At 40.4% G+C, this 21305-nt stretch overlaps 1 protein-coding gene across 3 annotated transcripts in view; it reads left to right on the top strand.

Annotated features, from left to right (window-relative positions):
- RNF31 (ring finger protein 31) overlaps positions 1-18488 on the top strand; it is a 69225-nt gene extending 50737 nt beyond the window's left edge. For all 3 annotated transcript variants that reach the window (XM_075828874.1, XM_075828872.1, XM_075828873.1), the window contains exons 16-22: positions 792-906; positions 996-1114; positions 2325-2438; positions 10062-10119; positions 14024-14120; positions 17996-18164; positions 18264-18488. In XM_075828874.1, the coding sequence (XP_075684989.1) occupies positions 792-906; positions 996-1114; positions 2325-2438; positions 10062-10119; positions 14024-14120; positions 17996-18164; positions 18264-18320 (729 nt within the window). In that variant the 3' untranslated portion in view covers positions 18321-18488. The remainder of the gene's footprint in view (positions 1-791; positions 907-995; positions 1115-2324; positions 2439-10061; positions 10120-14023; positions 14121-17995; positions 18165-18263) is intronic.
- Positions 18489-21305: the final 2817 nt, after the last annotated feature.

The following is a 21305-nucleotide window of genomic DNA, read 5'->3' as shown; positions in this document are numbered from 1 at the left end:
CATAAGCACCAACAATGAGCAGGTGAACATCTAAACTGGACCATGCAGCAATGGAAGAAGGTGGCCTAGTCTGATGAATCATGTTTTGTTTTTGTTTTTTTACATCATGTTGATGACCAGGTGCGTATCCAACCCTCACCTGGGGAAGAGATGGGTGCAGGATGTACTATGGAAAGGAGGCAAGTTGGCAGAGGCATTTTGATTCTCTGAGCGGTGTTCTACTGGGAAATTTTGGGTCCTGGCATTCATGTGAATGTTACTTCTTAAATGTACCACCTAACTTAACATTGTTGCAGACCAAATACACCCTTCAGGTCAGCGGTATTCCCTAATGGCAATGGTTTCTTTCAGCAGTCTAATGCACTCTGCAAAAATGGTTCAGGAATTATTTGAGGAACATGACAAAGACTTCAAGGTCTTGACTTTGGCCTCCAAAATCCTCAGATCTTAATCTGATCGGGCATATATGGAATGTGCAGGAAGAACAAGTTCATTCCATTGAGGCCCCACCTCGCAACTTGCAGTACAAGAGATCTGCTGTTAATGCCTTTGTGCCAGATACCACAGAACACCTTGAGAGGTCTTGTGGAGTTCATGCCTTGATGGGTCAGTGCTGTTTTGGCGACAATAGCGGGACCTTTACAATATTAGGCAGGTGGTTTTAATGTTATGGCTGAATGCTGTATGTTTTGCAACTTTAGACTGCTTATCTTCTTGTATCGTATCTATTAGACCTCATAGATTATTTTCTATAAACTCTAAATGCTATGACTTTTCTATTAATAATATAGTGGGAGGAGCAGCATCGAGCCCTAAGTTGTGAAGATTTCCAAAATTGGAAGAGAGAAAATGATGCTGAATATCAGGCACAGGGACTGGCTGTCTACCTGCAGGAAAATGGGATCAGTGAGTATACGACTTAACAGCGTATTTTTAGTTTTGGCATTTTTATCTTAAAAAAATATGAATACTAGTATGTTTTCTCCTTTTCTCAGCTTGTCCACACTGCAAATTTTCATACGCTCTTGCAAGAGGAGGTTGTATGCATTTTATCTGCTCTCAGTGTCGCCATCAGTTCTGTAGTGGATGTTACAACACTTTCCACTCCAAAAATGTAAGTGGTTTGCGTAATTGTCCACATGCTAATTTTCATTCGCTAAAAGCAATTCCAGTCACATGAAAATGTTTGTACCCTTTTAGATTCCTTTTCCTATCCATAGGGTCCAATATTATAGAAAAGTTAATATTTTCAAATTTGTTTGCAATTGTATTGGCAGATACTGCACATACAGCAATTCTCTAATATAGCCCTATTATCTATCACACCCTTTTTACAAACTGGAGATATTTGTGTAATGAAATTCCTCAAGACTGCCCTCTCCGGTGCTTTCCGCAGAATAAGGCACCTTTATTTATGTTATTATTATGTCAAACAGACGGCCATCAGCATATTGTGCCAGCTTCTCTCTCCATTGACTGATGGCACCAGGCACTATTGTATTCTGATGATACCAGAGAGAACAGTTGTAGGTAATTGATTCCACCACTCCTGCCCTTTCCTATTGACTGAAATATTTCTACCAGAAACAATTCAAGTAATATGAGTATAATATATATAGGCGATTTCTCCTTGTCCTATGTCAACTGAGTAAACTTTTTTTTAAATGGAATGCGTATATATAAGAATAGCTTGTATGATACTAGCATATATATTTGCATTTTATGTGTGTTTATTATATAGTTGTTTTCTATTAAGATGGGTTAAACCACAACAGTAGTCTAAACTTAAAGGCTATGCACACCTTTTGAAATATTTTTTGTTGTTGTATTTTTAAATAAAAATGTCTATCAGTTTGATAGGTGCAACTTTCAAAATACAATTTATTAAAAATAACTTTTACTTTTTGAGATGCAGCTGCTTTGTATTCTGTATACAGAGCAGCTGTATCTAGTGCTGAAACCTGAATCCGTCAGGTACGCCGGACTGACTGGTTCAGTGAAAGCAGGTCCTACGTGTCTCTGACACACAGGATCGAGCTGCTATCTATCACATCTAAGTTCATACCGAGATACACAGAACCCGCTTTTACTGAACCCGTCAGTCCGGCGTATCTGACGGGTTCAGGGCGCACGATAGAGCTGCTCCGTATACAGAATACAAAGCAGCTGTGTCTCTAAAAGTAAAACATTTTTATAAAAATTATTTTGAAAGTTGCACTAATCACACTGATAGACATGTTTATAAAACAAAAACGATTTCAAAGGTGTGCATAACCTTTAATGCTTTGCATGAAGTCTCACACTAATGTATCATTCTTTCATAGAAATGTATACACCCCACCTGCACCATCAGAATGTCTCTCCATGCTCATCATCCTAGACACTGCTTATTCTATCTACGAGACTGGGAGATTTCTCGTCTTCAGACACTTCTCCAAGTAAGCAAACGTTAAAAAGTATTTTTTGGATAATAAACCCTAAACCTGTTCTTACCTCACATCTAATCAAACAAAACTAAGCTCATCATTCCACTGCTTGACATTTTAAACCTTTAACCCCTTCCCGACATTTGACGTATCCATACGCCAAAGTCGGGTAGGGGAAGTAGGGAATGGGCTCACGGAGTGAACCCGCTCCATACGATGCCGGTGTCGGCTGTTTGTTACAGCCGACACTTCAGAGTAACGAGCGCGATCCCGCTCGTTTAACTCGTTAAATGCTGCGGTCAATAGCGACCGCAGCATTTAAATCGTTAGAGGGGGTCGCCCCCCTCTTTCTAACAGCTCATCGCGCCCCCCGCAACACAATCGTGGGGGGTCGATGGTTACTATGGCTGCCTGGGGGCCTAATGAAGTCCCCCAGGTCCGCCATCTTTGTGCACCTATTAAGCCCTGCAGTATATCGTGAAAGCGATCTAACGATCGCTGGTTGAAGTCCCCTAGGGGGACTAATAAAAAAAGTAAAAATGAGTTAATTAAAGTTGTTTTTTTTTTGTGTAAAAAAAAAATTATTAATATTAAAAGTTAAAAAAACAACCCTTTTCCCATTTTCCCCCTAGAGCATAGTAAAAGAATAAATAAATAAACATAATTTGTATCGCCGCGTCCGTAAAAGTCTGAACTATTACAATGTATCCTTATTTAACCCGCACGGTGAACACCGTAAAAAAAAAAAAAGTTGTAAACGCCAGAATCTCTATTTTTTGGTCACCTCATCTCCCACAAAAAATGAAATAAAAAGTGATCAAACCGTCGCATGTACACCAAAATGGTATTATTAAAAACTACAGCTTATCCCGCAAAAAAAACAAAAAAAAAACACTTGATGGATGGAAAAATAAAAAAGTTATGGCTCTTGGAATTTGGCGACACAAAATAATTTTTCTTTTTTACACTTAGGTTTTTACTTGTAAAAGTAGTAAAATATAGAAAAAACTATATATATTTGGTATTGCCGTAATCGTATTGACCCACAGAATAAAGTTAACATGTTGTTTTAATTGCACAGTGAAATCCGTAAAAACGGCACACAAAAAACCATGGAGGAATCGCTGTTTTTTGTTTTTTTTCATTTTTTTTACCCCACAAATAATTTTTCCCCCGTTTCCTAGTACATTATATGGCAAAATAAATGATGCTACGAAAAACTACAATTCTTCCCACAAAAATCAAGCCCTCATAGTACTATATCGACGGAAAAATAAAGACTCTATGGCTTTTGGAAGGTGGGGAGGAAAAAACTAATTTTGAAATGTCTGTTTTAGTAAATCATTGTATTCCCCATAAAATGATGCTAGAACATATTATCTGTGAACTCTGCATTGTGCAATTTCTCTACACACCCCTTTGACAAGAAGAATAGTAACGCAGAGTTCTAAGAAATGATGCTCCAGAATTATTTTATGGGGAATACAAGTATTTACTAAAACACACATATCAGGAGAGGTTAAACAAGAGAGACAAAGCAGCACTTCCAAAAATAATGCAACGTTTCAGTCCAACGGGACCTTTCGCGAGCAATGCAATATTGGACTGAAGCGTTGCATTGTATTGTTGGGTGAATAAATTCCCCTTATTTTTGGAAGTGCTCCCTTGTCTCTCTTGTTTGGATTCTATTGTGGGACCCTGGATCAGGTTCCTGTGAGGCGTTCACCCATTATATTTTCAACATCTGCTGCTCCGCTGCTGTTTTTTTTTCCATATCAGGAGAGGTGACCGGTCCTCTTTAATTCCTCACCTGCGGTACATGCTATGCCACTACCATTGGCAGAACGTTTCCAAAATATGTCTGCTATCAATATATACAGTATAAGGCCTCATGCACACGACCGTATTTTTTCCCACCCGTAAATACTGGCGTAAATACGGGTCCGGTGTCACACGTATTCGACCCGTTTTGCACCAGTATTTACGGACCCGTGCCCGTAAATATGGGTCCGGTGTCACCCGTATTCCACCCGTATTTACGGGCACGTTTTTGGCGGCAAAATAGCACTGCACTAATCGGCAGCCCCTTCTCTCTATCAGTGCAGGATAGAGAGAAGGGACAGCCCTTTCTGTAATAAAAGTTAAAGAAATTCATACTTACCCGGCCGTTGTCTTGGTGACGCGTCCCTCTCTTCACATCCAGCCCGACATCCCTGGATGACGCGGCAGTCCATGTGACCGCTGCAGCCTGTGATTGACCTGTGATTGGCTGCAGCGGTCACATGGGCTGAAACGTCATCCAGGGACGGCCAGGACGTCGGGCCGGATGTCGAGAGGGACGCGTCACCAAGGCAACGGCCGGGAGACCGGACTGGAGGAAGCAGGAAGTTCTCGGTAAGTATGAACGTCTTTTATTTTTATTTTTTACAGGTTGCTCTTTATTCTGATCGGTAGTCACTGTCCAGGGTGCTGAAAGAGTTACTGCCGATCAGTTAACTCTTTCAGCTCCCTGGACAATGACTATTTACTGACGTCGCTTAGCAACGCTGCCGTAATGACGGGTGCACACATGTAGCCACCCGTCATTACGGGAGCTCCATAGACTTCTATGGACTGTCCGTGCCGTTATTACGGCCTGAAAAAGGACATGTTCTATCTTTTTTAACGGCACGGGCACCTTCCCGTAAGAAAACGGGAAGGTACCCGTGGCCAATAGAAGTCTATGAGCCCGTTATCACGGGTCGTAATTACGACCCGTAATAACGGGAGTTTTTACGGTCGTGTGCATGAGGCCTAAGAGGATGGTGTCAGTCAGCCGCAAGAGGGCAGGAGAAGGCAGGCAGCCTGTGGGCTCATGAATAAATCAGACGCATAACTCGGAGTGCAGGGAGTGTGCCTGAGCATTTACAGTAATATTTTCCATGTGTAAGGCCCCATGCACACAAACTGATTTTTTTCCTCCCGTAAATATGGGTCCTTTGTCACACATATCGACCCATATTCCACCAGTATTTACGGACCCGTGCCCGTAAAAGGGGGGGTCCGTTGTCACCAGTATTCCACCCGTATTTTACGGACCCATTTTCTCTGCACTAATCGGCAGCCCCTTCTCTCTATCAGTGCTGGATAGAGAGAAGGGGCAGCCCTTTCGGGCAGAGTTTCCGCAGCGAATGAAAGTAAAAGAAGTTCATACGTACCGTTGTCTTGGTGACGCGTCCCTCTTTTGACATCCAGTCCGACCTCCCTGGATGACGCGGCAGTCCATGTGACCGCTGCAGCCTTTGATTGGCTGGAGCGGTCACATGGGATGAAACGTTATCCCGGGAGGCCTGACTGGAGGAAGAAGCAGGGAGTTCTGGGTAAGTTAACTTTTAATACTATTAACTACAGCTAATATAAACTAGAGAAAAGAAGAGTCAATACATATCAAAGTATGAAAAAATTGAACATCTTTATTGATAACATTAAATACAAAAAATAACAAAAACAGAGAATCTAAAATAAATCCTTGTCTGGATCATCAATATATACATTGATTACAGTATATATATACATTACGCTTGTAGTATGTAAGATTAATATAGCTCAATGTAACTCCAGCACGGGGTGCATCTATATTAGTAGTTTAAAGTACAAAACCTGTAATTACTTAAAGTGACTAGTGCCTTTGAAAAACGGCATAAAGGGGCGCTCTTCCACACCTTGGGTCACACTAATCTCCCATACATGGGTAAGTGCATCTGTTAGACCTATTCTAGCTTTATGCCGTTTTTCAAAGGCACTAGTCTTAAGTAATTACAGGTTTTGACTCTTGAGTTTTGTATACTCTGTCTTTTGTACCACTTGTACTTTAAACTACTAATATAGATGCACCCCGTGCTGGAGTTACATTGAGCTATATTAATCTTACATACTACAAGCGTAATGTGTATATATATATACTGTAATCAATGTATATATTGGTGATCCAGACAAGGATTTATTTTAGATTCTCTGTTTTTGTTATTTTTTGTATTTAATGTTATCAATAAAGATGTTCCATTTTTTCATACTATGATATGTATGGACTCTTCTTTTCTCTAGTTTATATTATCTATTGTTAGAGTCTTTATCTCTAATTATCTGTATGGGTGGTTGAGATTTGTCTCCCACCTTGATACGTATATGTCCTGTGAGACTTCTCGTCTAATCATATTAACTACAGCTGTAGTCCCTTTCCCGGGTGCTGAAAGAGTTACTGCCGATCAGTTAACTCTTTCAGAACCCTGGACAGTGACTATCTCCTGACGTCGCCTAGCAACGCTCCCGTAATTACGCCCTGAAATAGGACATGTTCCATATTTTTCAACGGCCCAGGCACCTTCCCGTAAGCAAACGGGAAGGTACCCGTGGCCAATAGAAGTCTATGGGCCCATAATTACGGACGTTTTTACGTTCGTGTGCATGGGGCCGAACTACATAGTTTTAAATAATGATTCGACCAGCATCAATGACATGAAGTCCTTAATTAAACCTAAGGTATCGCTTAGATTTTTTTTATTAATAAACCAGATACGGAAATATATTATTTTTTTCTAATCTGTTTTTTTTTCTGATTTTACTTTCTGAGTTGCTCCTTTGCTCTGAGCTGCGTTTTAGTGATCTACTTTAAAGCAGCCACATAAACATATTAAAGCAGTAGTCTGGATATGACTCATTGACTTGTATAGGAGTTTTGTGTGCATGCTCTGTAACCTGTCCAGATGTCAGTGTGGGGGGTATCTGTCCCCAATACCTATTGTCAATGGTATGATCCTGCATTATCTGAATCCAACTGTAACATAGAGGTGTTACCTTTCATTGTAATCTTGCCTTTGACTATTCTGTTCTGTATCTCATTATCATCAGTCTATTATGAAGCCCAGTGTGAAAACGTGAATGTTTCAGGATTATTTTTTAACCCGTTAGTGACCGGCCCATCGTGTTTCTACGTCGGTCACTAACGGGCCTTATTCCGATGCCATAGACTTTTTACGTCGCGGCATCGGAATAAGTTTACAGAGCAGGGAGCTGTCAAATCTCCCTGCTCTCAGCTGCTAGAGGCAGCTGAGGGCTGGGAGCGTCCCTGCTCTGCCGTGTGAGATCGATATTAGTATAGATCTCACACGTTTAACCCCTCAGATGCGGTGCTCAATAGCGAGCACCGCATCTGAGTGGTTTTGGAGAGAGGGAGGGAGCTCCCTCTCTCTCCCACCGACACCCGGCGATACAATCGCCGAGTGTCTGTGTCTGCGATGGCAGCCGGGGGCCTAATAAAGGCCCCCAGGTCTGCCTGTAGTGTATGCTTGCTAGGTCATGCCTCTGGCATGACCTAGCAGATGCCTGTCCGTTTTAAACGGACAGGCATAATACACTGCAATACAAAAGTATTGCAGTGTATTATAAATGCGATCGCAGAATCGCATATTATAGTCCCCTAATGGGACTAGTAAAAAAGTTTAATAAAGTTAATTTAAAAAAAAAATTGAAAAAAAATGAAAAACCCAGCTTTTCCCCTTACACAATGCTTTACTATTAAAAAAACAAAATAAAGTTAAAAAGTTACACATATTTGGTATCGCCGCGTCCGTAACGACCCCGACTATAAATCTATTACATTATTTAACCCGCATGGTGAACGCCGTAAAAAAATTAATAAAAAACTATGGAAAAATTGCTGTTTTCTGTGAATACTGACTTTAAAAAAATTTGATAAAAAGTGATCAAAAAGTTGCATCTACTCCAAAATGGTACCAATAAAAACTACAAGTCTTCCCGCAAAAAAAAAGCCCTCATACAACCGCATCGGCGAAAAAATAAAAACGTTACGGCTCTTCAAATATGGAGACACAAAAACAAATAATTTAGAAAAAAAAGCGTTTTTACTGTGTAAAAGTAGTAAAACATACAAAAACGATACAAATTTGGTATCGTTGCAATCGTAACAACCCGCTGAATAAAGTTATTGTGTTATTTATACCACATGGTAAACGGCGTAGATTTAGGACGCAAAAAAGAGTGGCGAAATTTCAGATTTTTTTCTATTCCCCCCCCCAAAAAAAAGTTAATAAAAGTTAATCAATAAATAATATGTACCTAAAAATGGTGCTATTAAAAAATACAACTTGTCCCGCAAAAAACAAGACCTTATACAGCTATCTCGACGCAAAAATGAAAGAGTTATAGCTCTTGGAATGCGACGATTGAAAAACGTAAAAAATAGCTTGGTCATTATGGTCCAAAATAGGCTGGTCATTAAGGGGTTAATATACTGCAGATAATGATATCGCCACCAGAAAAAAACAAAAACGTTTACCATAAAACATGATTTAAACAATAGGTCTTATTCTGACGATACATTTCCTTTAAGGGCAACATGTTTTTATAGGTGAGAGATGTTTATAATTCATGTTATAATTCTAGCCAAGTGCATAAAATCTACTGAAACCTTTCATCTGGCGCATTGCCTATTCTAAAATATACTTTATTCTGAGGTGTGTAATGAATGTTGTTTTTCATCCATGTACATAAGGAGTCTAGAAATAATGAGATAAAAACAGCACTGTGTTCATTATGTTCTTGGTGCACAGTGTCAAATAGGGCAATGCGCTCCCTAGTGAACACGGAATATAAATAAAGAGGGACCCACGGCATCCAAGAGTTCATTTGCATAAATTCTTTTTTTTACTCAGTGAGTCTTGGTTGTATTCTGTGGCCCTTCTTTATTCACGATAATAATGTTACATCATAATAGTAAAACATTTTTAGGGGCAACATTTAATTCAATGAATTTCACCGGTCGCCTTTGGCGTCCGTTATGCGACAGAACCGGCACTTTTTCCTGTTACGCTGTTCCTCTGGCGGAACAGAATAACAGAAATCAAGTGCAGATGTGAACAGAGCCTAAAATAATCGAATATTTCTATGAAACTGAGGTTACTATAGAGCGCTCCACTGCAAAACAGGTCAAGATTTATCATTATTCTACTCAGTATTACTCATTGCCTTTGGTCTAGCTTTATTACACTCAGTACACCCATCACTGAGCTTATATTCTTAAACCTATGAAAATTCTTTTTAATCTTAAACCTATGAAAGTTCTTTTTAATCAAGTATTTTTTATTACATTTATGTTTTTTGCAGAAAAGCCACGTTTTCTGCACCCAACTCCCCCCTCCCTTCACCCATACCCCATTAAGGCCCCATGCACACGTCCATGCATTTGCGTCCGTATACTCTCCACAATTGCAGATAAGATAGGGCACGTTCTATCCTATGAGCATTGCTGACACTCTTCGGGCCTTCCGTGCCGTTATCACGGACCGTGCACACAGCTACATGAGGGCTAAGAGTTTATATCTGGGAACAATTATTACAGTCATATAGAGAAAGTATTTTCATAACAATGGTCCAAAATATACTATTGAAGATGCATTATATCCTGTGCACCACAAAAATTCAATAAGGGCATAAGAACATATACAGATATATAATACCAAGGGTATGAAACCTTTTTGCTTGCATCTTTGATTTACCACTATTACTAAATGTTTGTCACATTCATCATCACAATTGTCAACTGCTTTAGCTGTTTTATATTTTATGTCTTTCACTCAGATGTCTAGTGTGCCCTTTAACACAGACCCCCCTGCTGGAACACAAGCTGGTCCTGGAGGTATGCTGGCGTGAAGAGATGTCCCACTTTTTTTGTTTATTTTTAATTAATAATCACAATGATTTAGAGGATCATAGCTTCAGAGTAATATAACATTCAGAAATGTATGTTACGCTAAGTTACAGTAAAGTAAATGCCATTCTTCTATTTTTTTCATTATTATTTTTTTTTTTAAACCTATATTTTTATTTGATTTTGATCATACATAAAGAAAAAATAACATAACATAATAAAGCATGAGAAAACATAATAAGACATAAGAATAATAATGTTGGCAATTCACAAATAATGCCATCTGTGACAAGGGCACCGGATCAACAATGCAGACATTGCATGTAATAAACATAACATGCATCACACAATATAATCTTACGTCTGGACCACAGCCCAAGTTGCAGATCAGTGTTGGACATACAAGACATTTATCAAGTAACATATGTTAAAGGAAGTATATATCCAATCTACAGTCCCCGTTGTCAATCATGAGCAGCATCCAAATCTCTAACCCAGCAGGACCCTCGACCCCCCCCCCCCCCCTCAAAATCTCAATCTCTATCCATACCCTAACTTCTCCAGTATTTATCTCCTCCCCAACATGTCCAGCAGGCCCAGTTTGTTATTCAATTACTCTTTAGCATACCAAGTCATAGGTCGAAAAGGAAATACTACGTCTTTGATCTTCTGCCTGTTCAGGTGGGTTATGATAAATTGTTTCCACTTTCTGAAGAAGCGTTCTGTTGCTTTTTCCTAATGCCTCTATGTGTCTAGTCAATCTATACTGAGGAGTTTTTTTCAGCTGGGTAATTATGTCTGTGACCGTCGGAACGTCTGGACTTAGCCAGTTTGAAATTCTGTATTTTTAATCCAAATAGGTCCGAAATGTAGTAGTGATCAATCTCTTAATATATCATTATAGTGATTGGATCATTGTTTTTTTTTTTTGTGTTTTTTTACACCAGAGCTCCAAATCCCTTGCATAACTAAGGAGTTAAACAAAAACAAAAAAAATTACTTTCTGCAGCCACCACAATGTGGTGGTATGTATCAGCAAAACTAGAAAAATATTTTAAATCAGTACAGCATGTTTTACCTAAAAACGACAAATGTAGGTAGGGATTAAAAGGTATGAACTTAATGTTTTCTTATAGAACGAATGACAGCATTTCTGTCATACTTATCTTATGAACCTATTCTGTCATGATTCATTTTTTAAGAGAAATAGGTTTTAATAACTAAGCAGGGTATTTAAGAGTTCTGTTCTCTTATGTGATTATTGATATATAAAATTTTTCCCAACAATTAAAGTGCACTTGTAAAGTAATATTTAGTTAGGGTGGGATCATTCGAACAACAGACATTTATAGCATATCCGTAGGATATGCCATAAGTGTCTGATAAGGGGCACTACCGCCAACCAGGAGTGCAAAGATTCTATATTACTTTTTATATTAAATTTAGTGCTGGAGAATCCAGCACTAACCAGATACAGTCACAGGCAGAATACACGACAAATACATCCATTGAATCAAAGGTGACTGTCTTCTCTGAATGGAGACATTTTCTATTACCTCATCTTCTACAACCGACCCAGAGAGCCATGACGCTTCTTCCAGACACATAAATTGTCTCAGCAGAGTTTGCTGCCTAGACATCCTTACTTTTCCATCATCTACCCCCACCATCACAACACATACTCACCATCCTGGTGCCCTAAATGTGTGACACTGCTGCTACCCCTAATACTGGTCCCGCTGTTCTGCCCAGTGCTCCCAAATATCGTACTACAGAGATAATAGTGACAAACAGGTAGTCACCCCCCAAATAATTGTTCAAAGCAGAGTACCCCCAATAGTAATAATCCTCCTCATAGTGCCCCCAATAGTAATAATGCTCCCCCACAGTAGCCCCATTAGTAATGGTGCTCTCCCATAGTCGCCCCATTAGTAGTAATGCTCCCTCACAGTGCCCCTATTTGTAATAGTACTTTCCCACAATACCCCTATTATTAATAGTTCTCCAAGACAGTGTCCCAATTAGTAATAATGTTCCTTCACAGTTCCCCATTAGTAATAGTGCCCCCCCCCCACAGTGGCACTGTTAGTAATAGTGCTTCTAGACAGTACCCCATTAGTAATAGTACTCCCCCCCCCCCCCCACAGTGCCTCATTAGTAATATTACTCCCCCTACAGTGCCAGTAATAGTACTCCAACCCATAGTACCCCCATGAGTAACAGTGACCCTCATAGTACCCTCAATTCAAATAATGCACCCCCAGAGCCTCTCCTCACCTTGCCCACTTAGTCACAGACAGAGCTAATCACAGTTTGCATCACCCGGCTATTCCACTGGGAGATTCTGGGATAATGCGTGCTGAAGCTCTAGCCCGCCCCCTGCCCTAGATCCTCTAAATTAGTGTCAGTACATCGACGACACGTGCAAAGGAAGCTCCATGGCTGCCGGTAAGCCATGGACTCGGTCAGTACTGACGATTGATTTTTATTTGATCTCGATCGACGTGCTTTCAACCCCTCCTCTATGGGCAGTTGCAGTTACAGCCACATTGGAGGACCCGCATACTCCTCAACTACATCTGTTGTCGGAAAATCTCTCTAATGTTTTAAAGGGACTAAAATCTTAACAGTAGCCATTGTTTTTCGCAAAACGCAAAAATAATTACCACTTCACATTATCTGCTGAAATTTCAGGCCCTTCCCAAGAGACTACAGCTTACATATTTATAGAGAGATACAGCTCATAGAAGAAACTAACTTTTTATTTCAAACCAATCACTTTGTGAATGAAGTTGATATATTTTAAATATACACATTGAAACACTATTTTATAGTTTATCTATAGCTTTAATCTACATAAATGATTACTTAACTTCGTAAATACATTGCATTACTTATCTTCACTGGTCTGGCGTTACATCTTGTATTAAAGCTCAGAGCTACAGTATATGCATAATTCTGGTGATTGCTATTGGAAACAGTCAACAAGCTTGTTAACAGACATATCTAAGCTTAGCAGAGCTCCTATAATGGGAGATTGGGGAATTATTCTCACCACGACAACTTTTGTCCATATGCCCTAATAGGGCATATCAATGTTCTTTTAAATTGCCACGATGTAATGCTACATAGCCAAGTGCAGCTTTTCTGGTGATGGAAGCTGATCGACAGTTTAAAGAAGCTGGACCAGGCCTGTCAATGCAACTTTGAAATGTAATACAATATGTTACTCTGGATAAGTACAAGGTACATAATGCAATGTATATTCAAAGTTACTCAAAATGTAAAGTGCAAAATGGTGTTCATTGGTGAACGTGCACTTTAATTTGTATTTACATTTTCCTCTCTAGAGGTTTTCAACATATTTATGGGGATTATTTTATGTTCTTGTTTGCTTTGATTGTACTTACCAAGGCACATCAGTATGTATTGGCTGCTCTGAAGTGTCGCTTCACTTTCGGCTGAAGACGGGCTCATAGACGTTATATGTGAGTACGTGTTCAGCCTGGAAAGGAGCACCGATCACAGTCGAAGGTGCAGAGCACTCAGCTGAGTGCTCCTGCACCTTTGTTCAGCGATTTAGATGGGTCTAAACACCAGGAACCCCACCGATCAAAATTTCTGACATGTCTCTATGATATATAAATGTTAAATCGTAACTGCACTATAGAAAAAATACTAAAAACTTTTTTAATATGAGACAAAGCCTCAGTGTTTCATTGTTTTTGTAAGTACAAAGGGAGTTTTGCTTCTTTGGTAATTTTCATAGGCGTAAACATTAGTGAAAATAATAATGAATCACTACTAGGGTAGATAGTTTGTATACTTCTTGTTGTCTCCCATAAAAGACTTTGCTTGTACCCTTGCTCCCATTTTGCAATTGTCATTTTAGGTGGATGTCGTGTGATGGAGCAGAAAGAAACCATTGATGGATTAAGAGATGAGGCCTGTGGTAAACAAACTGCCTTTGGCTATGCAGGGTTGTGTGAGTAAGTATTGTATACCGAATTCATCCTTCACTTGGCCAGTAGTACTTTTTTGTTTTCTTCTTGATTCCATTGTACTGCACAGATTTATATCAACTGCTGAATTTTTAATATCTATCCTTTCCTGCTCAAAATCTCTACTCCGAGTGGTTAAAATGGAGTGTAAATTTCACCATTAACCCCTTCACGACTGCCATACGGCTATATACGTTCCAACTGCCGATTCCCCATGCAGTTGCCACGTGTATAAACGTTGACAGCCTTGAAGGGGTTTAATGAGTGCCGTGCTGCTTCAGTGTGGCCCTCATGTCTGCCGGAGCCTTAAGAGCCCCGAACTACACCCACCACTGTAGATAACGCCACACACAACCCCCTGTAGATAGAGCAAAACCGCCTGCAGATAGCGCTACCTAAGCTCCCTCTAGGAGTGGGATTACCCTCGTAGAGGGAGCCCCCGACAGCCCCCCCCCCGTACATAGCAACCCCCCCTGTAGATCGCACTACCTAAACTCCCACTAGGAGCGGAATCCCCGGTGTTGGATCGCTCCGTGCTGGGGATTCCACTTTTTTTTTTTTTTTTTTTTTTAATCAGTACAAGTTTATTAACGCTACACAATACAGGAAATCCAGCATATAATTTCGTACATAATATAATACAGGAGTTCCATAAACAAAAGAACCAAACCTCCCTTACTAACCCCCCCCCCCCCCACACACACACACACAGACACACACACACACACACACACACACACAGCCCTTTTCCCCCTTAGTTGCAGTCATTGTCCAATTAGTTCAAGAAAATTGACGTAACGTTCCCAACGTAATCGAAGAAGCAGTTACCTATGTTTCTTTATACAACTGTCCCGTGTCCGAGTACGTTAATAGGTATATTAAGGCCGTCCCCCAGCCATAAGTGTTCCTCTTAAGGACCTTCACAATTTGGATATGACACATCCCAGTACTGCTATCCTGTCATGGGGATTCCGCTTCTAGAGAGAGCCCGACATCACTGTCCACTGTCAGGGGCTCTCTCTAGGAGCGGAATCCCGGGCCGACACTCTGATTGGGCATTCTGCTACTGGAGAAACCCCTGGCGTCACTAATCATATATGGACAGTGACGTCTGCGGCTCTCTCTAGGAGCGGAATCCCAGGTGTCAGATCGCTCTGTGTCGGGGATTCCGCTACTGGAGAAGCCCCTGGCGTCACTATGCATATATGGACAGTGACGTCAGGGGCTAACTCTAGGAGCGGAATCCCCGGCCAGGTGGATTCCGCTCCTACAGGGAGCTACAGTGGTGCTATTTACAGGAAGGTTGTGCCAATTACGGGGGGGAGGATGCTGATACAGGGGGAGTGGCGCTATCTACAGGGGGAGTGGCGCTATCTATAGGGGGAGTGGCGCTATCTATAGGGGGAGTGGCGCTATCTATAGGGGGAGTGGCGCTATCTATAGGGGGAGTGGCGCTATCTACAGGGAGAGTGGCGCTATCTACAGGGGGAGTGGCGCTATCTACAATGGGGATGTTGCTATCTACAGGGGGAGTGGCACTATCTACAATGGGGATGTTGCTATCTACAGGGGGTGGCGCTATATACAGGTGGATGGTGCAATTTGCAGAGGGGTGGCGCTATCTGCAGGGGGTGACTGCTATCTACAGGGGGTGTGTGCTATCTACAGGGGGTGTGGCACTATTTACATAGGCACTGTGGCATTATATGGGCACTACCTACAGGGGACACTGTGGCTCTAGCTACATGGGCACTGTATGTGGCACTATGTGGGCACTATCTACAGTGGGAACTTTAGCACTATTTGGGATCTGGCACTATCTACAGTGGTATTGCGTCACTATCTACATGGGCACTGTGGTGTTTTCAGGTGGCTGCGACAAAAAAAACCCTAGCGAATAAAATTCATCCATTTTTTTTAATGTCCATGAAAAATGGTCAGACGTTCGGGAAATGGATTCAAATTTTGAGACAAATTGATGCAAAACAGCCATGAAAAACTGACAATTGATCCGTTGTTAACTGACCTTTTTTTCATGTTTGAATATAGCCTTACAGCCCTCTTATCCCCTCACAGCGATCTAGGGTGACAGTGTGTGTGTATGTGTGTATATATATATATATATATGTATATATATATATATATATACAACGCGTTCCAAATTATTATGCAAATGTTATTTTTCGCTGATTTTCCTAAATAGTCGATGCAAATGACAGTCAGTATAATCTTCAAGCCATTAACCGTTGGAGTATAATGCAAATTTTATTGAACAAATGCACTGTTTCAAATTATTATGCACAACAGAGATCAAAACATTTTAAAGGTTGTAAAGAGAACTAAAATGGTAATTTGTTGAATTTGCAGCATCAGGAGGTCATATTTACAGAAATCAAAAGCTCTTTCAATCAAAAAAAAACGTAACCGGCCAAGTTACATGTTAACATAGGACCCCTTCTTTGATATCACCTTCACAATTCTTGCATCCATTGAATTTGTGAGTATTTGGACAGTTTCTGCTTGGATATCTTTGCAGGATGTCAGAATAGCCTCCCAGAGCTTCTGTTTTGATGTGAAGTGCCTCCCACCCTCATAGATATTTTGCTTGAGGATGCTCCAAAGGTTCTCAATAGGGTTGAGGTCAGGGGAACATGGGGGCCACACCATGACTTTCTCTCCTTTTATGCCCATAGCAGCCAATGACACAGAGGTATTCTTTGCAGCATGAGATGGTGCATTGTCAGGCATGAAGATAATTTTGCTATGGAAGGCACGGTTCTTTTTTGTACCACGGAAGAAAGTGGTCAGTCATAAACTCTATGTACTTTGCAGAGGTCATTTTCACACCGTCAGGGACACTAAAGGGGCCTACCAGCTCTCTCCTCATGATTCCAGCCCAAAACATTACTCCGCCACCTCCTTGCTGACGTCGCAGCCTTGTTGGGACATGGTGGCCATTCACCAACCATCCACTACACCATCCATCTGGACCATCCAGGGTTGCACGGCACTCATCAGTAAACAACACGGTTTGAAAATTAGTCTTCATGTATTTCTGAGCCCACTGCAACCGTTTCTGCTTGTGAGCATTGTTTAGGGGTGGCCGAATAATAGCTTTATGCACACTTGCAAACCTCTGGAGGATCCTACACGTTGAGGTTCGCGGGACTCCAGAGGCACCAGCGGCTTCAAATACCTGTTTGCTGCTTTGCAATGGCATTTTAGCAGCTGCTCTCCTAATCCTATTAATTTGTCTGGCAGAAACCTTCCTCATTATGCCTTTATCTGAACGAACCCGTCTGTGCTCTGAATCAGCCACAAATCTTTTCACAGTACGATGATGATCATGCTTAAGTTTTCTTGAAATATCCAATGTTTTCATACTTTGTCCAAGGTATTGCACTATTTCACTCTTTTCGGCAGCAGAGAGATCCTTTTTCTTTCCCATATTGCTTGAAACCTGTGGCCTGCTTAATAATGTGGAACGTCCTTCTTAAGTAGTTTTCCTTTGATTGGGCACACCTGGCAAACTAATTATCGCAGGTGTCTGAGATTGATTACAATGATCCAAAGAGCCCTAAGACACAATACCATCCATGAGTTTCATTGAAAAACTGATAATTAAATGTTTATGACACTTAAATCCAATGTGCATAATAATTTGGAACACGGTGTATGTACATACATACATACATACATACATACATACATACATACAAAGAAGTGCATATCAAAAATTGAAAATTTAACCTGGACACAGGGGTATTAATGACCCTTGGTCATGAAAGCGTTAACCACTGCAGATCTATGTGAAAATATATCATGTCCGTGAATAATGGAGCCAAATATTCTGTCCTTCCCAGATCTCATTATAAGGAGTATTTGGTCAGTCGAATTAACGCTTTATCACTGGATCCTTGTATTCTCTATGACTTGGAAGAAACGATCACTGTATGTAAACGCTACCTTCAAATATGCCCCCCTCGAGAGACCAATGACGATGATGTAACTTACAAGGAAAGACTTGTAAAGGTAATAGGATGCCAATATTATTAATGGTAAAGTTTGTTGAGTTAAAAATATTACATTGTCTTCAGTTTATTTTATTTAATTCTCAATTTCTTACTTTAGGTGCTGATGTTTGAGATGCCACTGAATCCAGTTGTTCAAAGAAATCACCATTCGTGAAGCTTTTTTTCTACCCTTTTTCTTTATAGTTTTGAAAAAAATATAATAAATATTGTAAATTTGATCTTTATCCATTAAATAAATGCAACGGTTTAGTGTTTTTTTTTTCTACTTTATGCACCATGAATTGGATGTTTTGCTTAAATAAATGATATCTAATAGTAAAAATGACATTATACAGCCTTTATTATGTATATATGTTAAGTTATAAAAATCCTTGTAGGACTTTCAAGTCATGTCCACAAACTTCATTTATATGATAGATAAGAGGAAAGTGTTTCATAGATTTCTTAAGTGAACGCACGGCTACTAAGATTGGCAGGGATATTTTTCCCTTTCTGGCTGTCTTGAATCTGTGCTCCCTGTTGCTGCCTGACTAACAAATAGCTTCAGTAGGGTTTAGAAGTTGCCACAGTTAATTGTGTAGCCTCAGAGTCAAGGTTACTAAAGATTTACCACTGTTTTGTAGTATGTTGTCCTGTGAGCCTCCGATCACAGCCATTAGAGCAAGGTGTCAGTTGTAATAAACAGCCGACACCCGCTGCGCATGGAGCACACTTCGCTCCTAAGCCGCTCCATACCTCCTCCTTCGACATCCACTGTACGTATATATGGCAAATGTCGCCAAGGGTTTAGGTGAACAAATACATTTTATGTTTTATTAGTTTACATAATTCTTGTCCCCTCAACTCCCTTTTTCATCTTCTCTCTTTAAAGATGAAGTTTTTCTGCAGAAGAATTCCACAGAATATATAATCTTTTTACTAACATACATAATCCTACAACCTGACTGATTGGAGATTTAGATTTAGGGATGTTTAAATATACGGTACATATAGCATATTTATACGTCACAATTTGTGAAGCCATCAAGCTGCGAGCTTTGGACTTCTGTTCACATCACTATAATTATCACACATAAGCTACCATTTTTGCCAATTTGATCTTATGACGAATCTTTACGTTTAACCCCTTAAGGAAACTGAAAATTTTGGCCTTGAGGACAGAACAATTTTTTTATATTTCCCTCTCTGCATCCCGGCGCTCGTAATTTTTTTTTGTTTGTTTTTTTTGTGCTCAACGTAACTGTATGAGACTTTTTTGTGGGATGAGTTGTACTTTATGTAGGTGCCATTTTTTGGTACATTTACATTATTGTTTAATTTATATAAAATTTTATTTTTGGCAAAAATGCAGAAAAAAAGCAGCTCCACTGCAGTTCTCATTTTTATTTACACCATACAACAATCATCATAAATAATGTTATACTTTTGTTGTATAGGTTGTTACGGTCGTGGCGATACCAAATATGTGTATATTATTTCATGTTTTTGGACTTCTATTTTGTCAAGTTTATTAATTGTACAGATTTTTAAATTTTTTATTATCAAACATTACTTTTTTTTAATCTGATAGGGGGATTTTTAATTTTGCGTTTTAAACTTTAATATACTGGCATACCGTGTATCTATATGCCCAGGGGTGTAGCTAAAGGCTCATGTGCCCCCAATGCAAAGGTTCTTCTTGGGTCCCCCCCCCAAACTTCTCATGGCCGACGGCCCGCAGCTTTCAGCTGCATCGCTGGGACCCCCGAAGTGACCCAACGATGCAGCACTAGCAGCCAGGGGCGTTTCTAAGGTCTTGAAACGTCAGAGGAAATAGCCCCAATACATATGCCCGTCCCCAAAAAAAAAAAAGTGTGTGTGCGTGTATGTATATAGGAGACAGCATATCTCTAGCACTATGACCCTATAGCTATGGATAGGATTAGTTACAGTAGCTTAGCAGACAGTATCGCACATGATAGGATTAGATACAGTGGCTCAGCAGACAGTATCACACATGATCGGATTAGATATAGGGCCCAGCTCGTTGACATTGCGGCTCCAGCGCTGGACACAGGAAAGGTAAGTATAAGAATTCTTTGCTTTTTTATGTGTTACTAATTATTTTTGTGTGTTTGCGTTTTTGTACAAGTTCGGTCGTTGGACTACATCGGATTCGAGGACTACTTCGATAACGGCGTTTTTTTATTCTCAATAAAATGGATAATGAGGGTTGTCTGTGGGATTTTTATTTCAATAAAATGTTTTTTCTAGGTCTTTTGTATTTTCTAATCTTTTATTACTACCACCATAGTAATGGCCACTGGCTGATTGCCAACGTCCATTACTTAGGCGGGGCTTCATTTTAGACCTGAAGAGGCTAACACTAACCTCCATTATTACCCCTGTACCCACCGCCACCAGGGGTACTGGGAAGAGCCGGGTATGATCCAGTACCCGAACATCTATAGTGAAGGAGGGGTAGTGGCGTGGCTGCAGGCTGGTATTATTAGGCTTGGAAGCCCAATAAACAGTGGCCCTTCCCACCCTGGTAATGCTAGCCTGCTGTTGCTATGTTGTATTTGGCTGGTCATAAAAATGGGGAAACCCTACACCGTTCTTTCCAATTATTTATTATTTTTATTTTTTTAAATGACGTGGGGTTCCCCCCATTTTTTATAACCAGCCAGATACAACGTAGCAGCAGCCTAGCATTACCAGGGTGGGAAGGGCCACTGTGTTTTGGCCTTTCCAGTCTAATAATACCAGCCTGCGGCCGCCCCGGTGCCTGACCGTCACTGCAGATGGTTGGGTACTGGATCATACCCGACTCTTCCCGGTACCCCTGGTGGCGGTGTGTACCGGGGTTATAATGGGGTTAGTGTTAGACTTTTCACCGGCCATTACTAAGGCGGTAGTAATAACGTTTAAAAAAAAAATACAAAGACATAGAAAAAATAGGTTTATTGAAATAAAAAACCCCCACACAACCCTCGGTAACCACTTTATTGATAAAAAAAAGCCGGCATCGAAGTAGTCCTCGAATCCGATGTAGTCTAACGACCGAACCTGTAAAAAGACACAAACACAAAAAAAAAACATTAGTAAGGGCCTGTTCACATCACCGTTGCCCTTCCAGAGGGGCTCCATCTGAGGTTTC

This window comes from Rhinoderma darwinii, chromosome 1, assembly GCF_050947455.1.
Source record: "Rhinoderma darwinii isolate aRhiDar2 chromosome 1, aRhiDar2.hap1, whole genome shotgun sequence".
NCBI classification, from domain to species: Eukaryota; Metazoa; Chordata; class Amphibia; order Anura; family Rhinodermatidae; genus Rhinoderma; species Rhinoderma darwinii.
Note: the sequence above shows the minus strand (reverse complement) of the source record. Positions and strands in the feature narration are given on the sequence as shown.